The following is a 9525-nucleotide window of genomic DNA, read 5'->3' on the forward strand; positions in this document are numbered from 1 at the left end:
ACGCGAAATTTAAAATGACGGAAGAAGCGTTGAAAGCCTTCGAAGATTTGAAGGAAGCGTTGATTTCTGCTCCGGTTCTTTCACGCCCTGATTTTTCAAAAAGATTTTATATCCAGTGCGATGCTTCAGACGCGGGTATAGGGGCGGTATTGTCGCAAGTAGACGATGAGGGAGAAGAATACCCAATCGCGTATTTTTCCCAAAAATTTAACAAAAGTCAGAGAAACTACAGTGTGACCGAGAAGGAGTGCATGGCAGCAGTGATGGCTGTGAAGAAATTCAGGCCGTATGTCGAAGGCATGGACTTCACGGTCATTACGGATCACTCCAGTCTTCAATAGCTGATGAGTATGAAAGACCTAAGTGGGAAACTTGCCAGGTGGAGTTTGTCGTTACAGGCCTATGTCTTCGACATACAGCACCGTAAAGGTAGCCAACACGTAGTACGCGGATACTCTTTCTCGGGTACACGTAGATTCTCTGGCTCTTGATGATGTTGCTTCCTTGATCGACTTGGATTCTGTAGAATTCCAGTCCGAAGAATATTTAGATCTCATAGAAGAGATATATAATCGCCCCGACGAGCTTCCCGACTTAAAAATTGAAGATAGATACGTTTATAAGAAAGCTTTCAGAAAGTTAGGTGAAGAAGAGATGCTAGAGCATTCTTGGCTTCTTTGGGTTCCGTCAGGTCTGACAGAAGAAATCATAAGTAGGGCCCATGATCCCCCTAAGGCTGCTCATGGTGGAATAGCCAAAACTTTAGACCGGATTAGACAATATTTCTACTGGCCTAATATGACTGTGCATGTTCGCGTATATGTTTCTAATTGTAGTGTGTGTAAGCTATGTAAAGCGTCAAATCAAGTAGCCCGTCCCCCAATTGTAACTTCCTATTGTAGTAATCGTCCTTTCGAAAAAATATACATTGACTTTTTAGGGCCTTATCCTAGGTCAAAATTAGGAAATGCGTATGTTTTCGTTGTTTTAGATCATCTGTCCAAATTTGTATTACTAAAAGCCTTAAGAAATGCAACTTCTTCGAAAGTGATAAAATTTTTGAAGGAAGATGTTTTCAATATGTTTGGAGTTCCGAACATAATCCATTCTGATAATGGAAAACAATTCGTCGGAAAAGAGTTCCAAAATCTTATAAGCAAATACGGAATAAGGCATTTTAAAACAGCTTTTTATTCACCGCAATCGAATGCGTCGGAAAGAGTTAACCGCTCGTTGTTAGCCGTTGTCCGATCATACCTTAAAAACGATCAACGAGAATGGGATACGCATCTTAGCGATATAGCGTGTGCGTTAAGGAGTGCAGTTGATAGTGCTACTGGTGTATCCCCATATTATGCCTTATTTGGCACTAATATGATGATGCACGGTAGTAGTTATGAACTTGCGAAAAAGTTGAACGCGATGGACGACAACGAGTTGTTAATTCTTCCCCGACAAAGTCGATTGCAATGTATTCGAAATCAAATTCGTGAAAATATTTCAAAAGCAAATGAGAAATCGGCGAAAATTTACAATGTCCGAACGAAAAATACAAGATATGTGCCTGGACAAGTTTACCGAAGAAACTTCATATTAAGTGATTCTTCAAAATATTTGTCATCGAAACTTTCGCCGAAATATGTTAAATGCCGAATAATTAAACAAATTGGAAACAATATGTACGAATTAGAAAACTTAAATGGCAAAAAAATTGGAGTATTTCACGCAAAAGATTTAAAACAATGAGCAAAATTAACTTTAAGTTTCGAAAACGCGAGTAAAAACTATTTTTAAAATTGTGTTGCATTCCTTATTACCGTCCCTAAGTATTATTTATTTATTTATTTGTTTCCATTTATGTTGCATGAATTTATTATTTATTTTATTGTTCTATTTATTGATTTATATTGTGTTCTAATTGTTGTTAACTAAATAAAAACGTATTTGTTAATCAACCGAGCTAAAAAGATTTTTAATCTGAAGTTCGAAAACCGATTTCGGAAAATTTGCCGATTTCTAACAATTTTCAAACGTAAAGAAACCCAATTTTAAGAAAAAGTGAAGGCAATAACCGAAATCTAAGAAAATCTAAAAAGTACCTGAAAATGTTTGATAAAAACAAAGAAATTTTATGTTTTATTATAAATTTTATTAACTGCATGCTTAAGATTAGTTTTACTTATGTTACTTAATGTTATTTATCGATATTTTGTTATATGTATTGATTAGAATTTAAATTATATACTTATGTACTGTGATAAAACTATTAAGCATCTGTGATTTTATAAATTTTTGATAATGAATTTTAAAGACTTATAATTTAGTTAATTTTTTTATAATCTGTGATATTTACTTAATTTTAGTTTAATTGTAGTTTAGTTAATTATATTTTTCTTAAACTGTGATATTTACTTTTATTTAGATAGTTTTAGATAGTTCTTTTTTACTTTTTTCTAATCTGTGATACTTATTTTTTTTTATTTTTTAGTTACTTGACTATTTACAAAACTGTGATACTAGATTTAAGTTTTATTTTTTTTACCACAATTATTTATTTATATATTTATTACAATTTGTTTACTAAATTAGATGTTTTGCATGTTTAAATTACTTATATAATATCACCTAATACCAGAATATGTGAATAAAATACTTAAAACACTCACCAGTTATAATATGTGCAGTAAAATTTGTTGTAAATATGATTCGCAATTCAATATCGATGACTTTTGTCCCCATATCACTCTAAATGCAACCTGGAAAAAGAAAAAAAAAGTATTAGGTTTGAATACGTTGAAAAAAAAAAAAAAAGGTACTAACCTTTACTGAAGCGGCGTCGGATGGGTGTTGGAAAGAAAAAAAAAAAAAAGTTGACTATACCTTGACACCTTTTTTTTTTGTGCCCTTCTTCAATCGTGGGTTTTTCCCCACAGCGCATAAAAAAAAATAATGAAAAGAAACAAAACTTTAAATCCACAAATGCAACTTAAAATAAGACAAAATGATGTACGTACCTGAATTGAATGAATGTAAATGACTCAGTAGTCACTCACTTTTATGGTCCTGTTTATGCCGATGATCCATACCCATTTTTCTGTTGTTTTTGGTATATCCGTTTTGTTTTGTTTTGTAGTTTTTTCGGTTCTTATTTGTTCTTTAATTTATTTACTATCCCAACTTGGACACCATGGCGGATAGTATTTACCTTTCGTTGATGCTGAACGTCACACTTGATGATGCTGAAAACGAACAAACAAACAAAATTAATCAAAGAGGGAAATTAATTTAAAAGGGAAATGTGCCGTTACATACCTTTACCTGCGTTGCATTCCGGTATAGGAAGTATAGTAGTTTTTTTCTGCGACCGCCTAGAGCATAACCATCCACAAGTTTTTTTTTATGTTCCAGGCGACCGACTTCACTTCGTTTATTTTTACTCCTTATTGGGAATATATCCCAATAAGTAGCAAATTTTGTTGCGGACGCCTGGCGAACTGCCTCCAGTCAAGTTAAGCAACCTAGAATGAAAAAGAAAGATTAGAAAAGAAATGTAAACAATGTAAACAATTCCTAAGATAGAAATGAAAAACAAACTTACCCACTTGTGACGACATCCATCGATGAAAACTCCACCTGGAAGCATAACTTAAAACCTGAAAAAGACAAAATTTGAATTTGAATTGAATTTCTTTATTGAGTCTTTTAGGTTACAGTTGCTGTCTTAGTCTAAAAATAACAATTCTTTACTACTTTACTTAAGTTAAACTGGCGGCTATAATGTATTGCCTGCTCTTTCAGTTGCTTTGTAATGAAAATGAATACAATGTTTGCCTCATGGCGGTCAGTAAAATGTTTTTCTTTTTTCTACTCTTGCTCATGACAGAGAGTTTTGTTTTCGTTAACTGTGTGACGTTTTGTCACCCTCCAATAAACTAGGATACATATATACAATAAAAAAACTACAGATACCTTACAAACTAACCCTACGATAGAATGCCTTGAACATTTGTTAGGTTTGTGAGATACGAATATACATAGTATGTACGGAATACAAATATACATTTTCTTTTTTTTTTTTGTTAGAGCGAGAGCTCAGTCAGATTCTTGTGAATACATTGTATGTTAGGTTAACATTTTCGTTTATAAGAGCGAGTACGCCCTTAGATTCATTATTTATTTGTTTTTTTTTTTTTTTTTCTTTTTAGTGAATATTATTAACATGGAGGAAAAAGGCATTTATCGGGGAACACATTTATACTTCGATTGTTGTGTACGAGACGAGATAAACATAGATACACAGAGGGTGTTACAAAAGAAAAAAAAGAAACTTCATTAATGAAGATAATGAATGACAGATAACATTGATTATTACAATTATTTGTTTTATAAAATATTTTTACTTTTGATTTGTTGTTCATTTAATTGTCTTTTACATTGGTGATTTTGTAATTATTTATTTTATAATAATACCTGTTATATATTGTTTGATAAATACTTGAATTGTATTTTATTTCAATTAGAAGATAACTAAATGATACTTATTCTAGTATTTTTAAGTAAGTACTGTCGGCCAATCTTTAGAGAATTTTGGTAACTTATTTTTAATAATTTTATAGGTAGAAAAGGGGTTCCCCCAACGTACACTGTAGTGAATCGCGGGACGCAAGTGGCGAATGGATAATTATCCGCGATTTTGATTTGGGATGGCCCTGTTATAGAACTCTAAAGGTTCTAACACTGGAGCGTCAAGATCCACTGAGAGTATTCCGAGTGGTGACAGATAACCAACGCCGTCCCAAGAGGACCCAGTCTGGGATGCTAAGGAATGTATTATTAAGTCGTTTTCGGATTGTTCAAAGTTTGAAATTGTTTTTTTCATGAGAAGCGAGACGTATCTCATCAGCGGGACAGTATTTGTGTCGCTGTAAATAAAGTTATTTGAGAATCTTTTGGTCCGGGTCTCAAAGTTTTTACCAGCACAGAGCCTAAGAAGTTTTCTTTCAAGGATTTCCATATTTTGGGCTACCGAGGGAGAGATGGTAAACCATATTGGAAACCCGTATGTCATTACTGGTCTAACTAATGTTTTATAAAACAGTAGTTTGGATTTTTTGTTTAAGGCTCTGTGCCTGAAAAAGGGCATCAGCATGTTGGAGACTTTTCTGGTCTTTTCAATGGTGAGTTTAGCATGATAATTAAATTTAAATAGATTGTTGAAGTTGATTCCTAAATATTTCAACTTATTTTGAACTTGGATTGGGCAACCGTTGACGTTTAGTGTGAGATGTTTGCTTTCCCTTACTACTCCAATTGGACCTTTACCACTCGCGTTTCTGATGCAAATCAGTTCTGATTTTGGGACATTCAGCTTGATACCCCAGGTGTTGTAATAGTCGTTTATGACCCCGATGTGTTTTTCGAGGTGGTGTAGAGCTACTAGTGGATATTCGTGGTTGGAGTACGCGATGGTGTCGTTGGCGTAAAGGAGACCGGTTGAGACCAAATTATTTTCTGACCATATATGGGGGAAGTCGTGCATAAAGATGTTGTATAGGTGTGGGCCCAATATTGACCCTTGCGGGACGCCACTGTCGCAGCTTCGGGGGTTCGACTTTGTCCCTTGAATTTGTACGAAGAAAGTTCTATTAGATAGAAAGCTGTGCAGAATATTGTAGATGTAACTAGGAAGATTAATTGATACGAGTTTAGAGATAAGCCCCACCCTCCATACGCTATCGAAGGCTTTTTCAACATCGAGAGAGCAGGCGACTGTGCATCTTTTTTCTCTCAGATTTAAGATGATATCGTTTTGAAATTTGGTTAGCGCATGGAGGGTGGAGTGTCCTCTGCGGAACCCGAATTGGAAGTCGGGTATCGGGTCTATGGGGTTGTCTAGCGGGCAATTCATTTTGTTCAGGATTATTCTTTCGAGTATTTTCCCGGTGTTGGAAAGTAGGGAAATCGGTCTATAATTGTTAATGTCAAAATTGTTTTGTTTTTTAACTATAGGCAGGATCCTAGCTGTTTTCCAGAGGCTGGGGAAGTAGGCATTGTTAATGCAATTATTGTATAGAATTGTTAGGAAGTTAACCGCTTGATTTGAAATTTTTTTCAGAAAGTAATTAGAAATGTTGTCCGGCCCGGACGATTTTTTTGGTCTTAGAAGCTTAAGCAGGTTCTTCACAGAATCAGGGTCAGTAAAAATATGGGGTGCAATAGGGTTCAGTGCAGAGTTTTCGGAATTGAATAGGAAATATATGGGGTTGTCTAGCGGGCAATTCATTTTGTTCAGGATTATTCTTTCGAGTATTTTCCCGGTGTTGGAAAGTAGGGAAATCGGTCTATAATTGTTAATGTCAAAATTGTTTTGTTTTTTAACTATAGGCAGGATCCTAGCTGTTTTCCAGAGGCTGGGGAAGTAGGCATTGTTAATGCAATTATTGTATAGAATTGTTAGGAAGTTAACCGCTTGATTTGAAATTTTTTTCAGAAAGTAATTAGAAATGTTGTCCGGCCCGGACGATTTTTTTGGTCTTAGAAGCTTAAGCAGGTTCTTCACAGAATCAGGGTCAGTAAAAATATGGGGTGCAATAGGGTTCAGTGCAGAGTTTTCGGAATTGAATAGGAAAATGTGTTCCGGTGTGTTTAGAGCCACTGAGTTAGCGGACTCTTGGGCTCTTTGCGTGGTGTTTATGTTTATGTTGAATAGCGGCACTCTTTCTTTGTACACGTCAGTAAAGTGTTTTTCGAAAGATTCAACGATTTTTGCTTCGCTGGTGAAGGTCTCATTATTAACGACCACTTTATTGCAATGAAATTTTTTCTTTTTGCCCAAGATCCCGAACGCCTCTTTAAAGGCCCATGGGCCAGGCTTAATTTTGGAAAGTCTGTCACTTAGTTCCTTGTTTAACCAGATGTTTACTTTTTGCTTAACAATGTTGTTTAATAAGGCGATCTGGGATGATAACTCTCTATATGCTGGACTGATTCTGTTAAGGGATCTGTGGAATATATTTTTTAAACGCCTTTGCCACTGGTGTTTGACTTTATAGAGGTTTTCGATTTCAGGGGGTAAGTTCTTGTACTTGTTGAATGAGATGGAAGAGCTTGTGGAGTTTCTTTCTAGGGTGGTAATGAGTGTTTGATTAAAATGTGATATGTATTTATCAATGTCGGTATTGGGTAGGCAGGAGGTGGCTGGGGGAAAAAGTTGAAGGAGGTTGCTATCTAATTGGTTTCTGAAGGACTGCCAATTGGTATTTTTAAATGATCTGAGTGAGTGCTCCTCACGCAGGCAGATGTTTGCTTCTCCAATACTTATGCACAGAAGTAGGGGGCAGTGCTCTGTAAAGGTGGGAAGGGTTTTCAATGAGAAGTTTTTATTGAAGTGGTTAATTAGATGACTGGATATGAGAAAGTGGTCCAAAAAAGATGGTCCTCTGGGAAAGGTGGGTGTATCCGATGTGAAGTTGGCTAGGGATGGATTGAAGTTTTGTAACCATGATTCAAGCGTCTTACCGTTTAGGTTGTGGGTGTGGTCCCCCCAATTGGTACTCCTAGCATTGAGGTCACCACCTATAATTGAACCATCAAATCTGTTGGAGAGGGCTTCAATAGCGTTGAGTTCTGAGGTAAATTGTGCAGGGGGGGAGTTCGTGGGGAAGTATACCGACCCTAGTAGAAGTGTTTTGGGTGAATTATCAATTTTCAGTTTGATGGTGACGAAAAGCGAAGGAAAATTTGTTGAGTGATAGTCCACCAGCTCGTATTCAATGTTATTTTTGATGAGCAGGGCTACCCCCTGGTGGTTGTCATTTCTTAAAGTGTGATAGTTTTGTATTTCTATTCTGTGTCTATTCGAGAAATGAGTTTCTTGAATAAACGCAAAAGAACAATTGCTAGCTTGGAGAATTTTTTGAAGTTCTATTCTCCGCGCTTGTGAAACTAAGGACGTAATGTTGAAAAAGACAAAATAATTAATATTAGTTTTATAAATAATAATTTGTAACAAAAAAAAATAAACAAAACAATAATTTTTTATTACCTACCTGCCATGTTGAATTTGCCATGTTCGAATTTGATGTTTAATAAATTATAGTCTATGGACTGACACCGATCAACCATTGTTCAGACTTCGTACTTTATATGGTTACATGAGGGTCGAGTTGAATGGGCCGATTGATGCCTACCCTTCAAGCAAACAAGTCCGACCTCGGTCCGAATCCGCTCCGACTCGGGCGGAGCTGAGTCCGATTTCGGCTCAGAAGCGAGTCCGAAGGCTGCTCAAATTAGTTCTTTTAATTATTCTATACATACTTTTTGTCTATGTTCATGTCACCGGTTAGACTTGCTGTTTTACGTACAAACCAAACTTAAACCTCCAATAAGCCAATATAGTCACACCCTTAACCTTACAATAGCCATCTATTGGTCGATGGTTGCAACAAGGTAATTTCCCTTTTTCTGAACGTGCCCTATAATTAAGTTCGAATTCGAAGATAGAAAGGGGGGATATAGAAATGCTCACCAATACTTACAAGAGTGTATATAAGGTTTATATTGAGAGATGTGAATCGGGTGATGTTTGTCCAGTTAGATTTAACATGCGGTACCAATTTTTGGAGGTACTCCGCCAAATGTCAAAGTGGTTTCCTCTATTTTTCTCCTTTAAGATCGGGCTTTTGACATCTCGCTGAACTCGGGTCATTCGAAAGTTGAGCAAGATACAGATCGGTTGAGCTAAAGCTGCTAGTTTTTTTAGAATAAAAATATTAAACCAAACTAAATTGAAATAAAATTTATTTGCGTTAAAATAAAATAAAATTAAGAAATAGTGAAAAGTTGTAACCGAAATCTAAATACTATTAAACTGTTTTTCTGAAGTTAATTTGCTTCAATTTTTTGTGGGTGAACCAGGGAAATATATATTTTTTACTAAAATAATAAAAGTGGTTAATTTTTGGCGGTCCCAGATTAACGTACAAGGACTGGGCCGCCGCACCATTAAAAAAATAAAATAAAAATAAAATTATTTTTGAGCTATTTTTGTTGAAAGCGGACTCCTGTACCACCCATAACCCAAAGTTTTTTTGAAGGATTTGGATGAGAACTGAGGAGTCTGAGCCATCCCTTCCGCAGTCTGGTTCCGTCCATCGGAGCACCCCGTCTCACTTGAGTGCCGGTCCGTAGATGCACAATCCTGTAACAAAAAAACAAATGAAAACAATTACTTACACACTAAAAGAAAAACGAGGTCACAGTGAGTTACAAAAAACAAAACGAAACAGAACTTTAACCAAAGAAAGGAAATAAACTTTTCACAAGTTTCATCCCAGGTCCAAAAATATTGGGACCCTTTAAAAATTAAGAGTTTGTGGTTGTCCTTATTTATAAAAAATTTTTTTTTTTTGGCGTTCAAGTTAAATAATTACTTTTTTCTGAATTTATATAATTTTTTTAAATTTGCAATTTCTTAAACATAATTATATTCTTGTAAGTGATAACAAAATCAGGTTCCTAGTGGTC

At 35.5% G+C, this 9525-nt stretch overlaps 1 protein-coding gene and 2 long non-coding RNA genes across 12 annotated transcripts; 2 read left to right on the forward strand and 1 right to left on the reverse strand.

The window, feature by feature from the left end:
• Window positions 1–1080: 1080 nt before the first annotated feature.
• Window positions 1081–1746, forward strand: LOC129919156 (uncharacterized). Its single transcript, XM_056000004.1, has one exon. The coding sequence runs from the start codon at window positions 1081–1083 to the stop codon at window positions 1744–1746; it is 666 nt and encodes a 221-aa protein (XP_055855979.1).
• Window positions 1747–2173: 427 nt separating this feature from the next.
• On the reverse strand, window positions 2174–9281 carry LOC129917830 (uncharacterized). Of its 4 annotated transcripts, none has more exons than XR_008772877.1 (6): window positions 8538–9281; window positions 8049–8474; window positions 3599–3653; window positions 3313–3518; window positions 2821–3239; window positions 2174–2756 (listed from the first exon to the last, which is right to left on the reverse strand). It is a non-coding gene; the product is annotated as an uncharacterized LOC129917830 (long non-coding RNA). The 4 variants fall into 4 exon arrangements; XR_008772878.1 differs by having other exon boundaries at window positions 2177–2756; window positions 8049–8279; window positions 8364–9275; XR_008772879.1 differs by lacking the exon at window positions 8538–9281 and having other exon boundaries at window positions 2181–2756; window positions 8045–8067.
• Window positions 3684–4983, forward strand: LOC129917828 (uncharacterized). 7 transcript variants are annotated; one of them, XR_008772870.1, is made up of 4 exons: window positions 3950–4013; window positions 4084–4117; window positions 4206–4556; window positions 4617–4983. It is a non-coding gene; the product is annotated as an uncharacterized LOC129917828 (long non-coding RNA). The 7 variants fall into 7 exon arrangements; XR_008772874.1 differs by lacking the exons at window positions 3950–4013; window positions 4084–4117 and adding an exon at window positions 3684–3840; XR_008772873.1 differs by lacking the exon at window positions 4084–4117 and having other exon boundaries at window positions 3930–4013.
• Window positions 9282–9525: the final 244 nt, after the last annotated feature.

Source organism: Episyrphus balteatus, chromosome 4 (genome assembly GCF_945859705.1).
Source record: "Episyrphus balteatus chromosome 4, idEpiBalt1.1, whole genome shotgun sequence".
In the NCBI taxonomy this organism is placed as follows: Eukaryota; Metazoa; Arthropoda; class Insecta; order Diptera; family Syrphidae; genus Episyrphus; species Episyrphus balteatus.

Bases quoted from the DNA above. Each gene is read 5' to 3' on its own strand.
- LOC129919156 (XM_056000004.1), top strand. From the start codon at position 1,081: ATGTTTGGAGTTCCGAACATAATCCATTCTGATAATGGAAAACAATTC.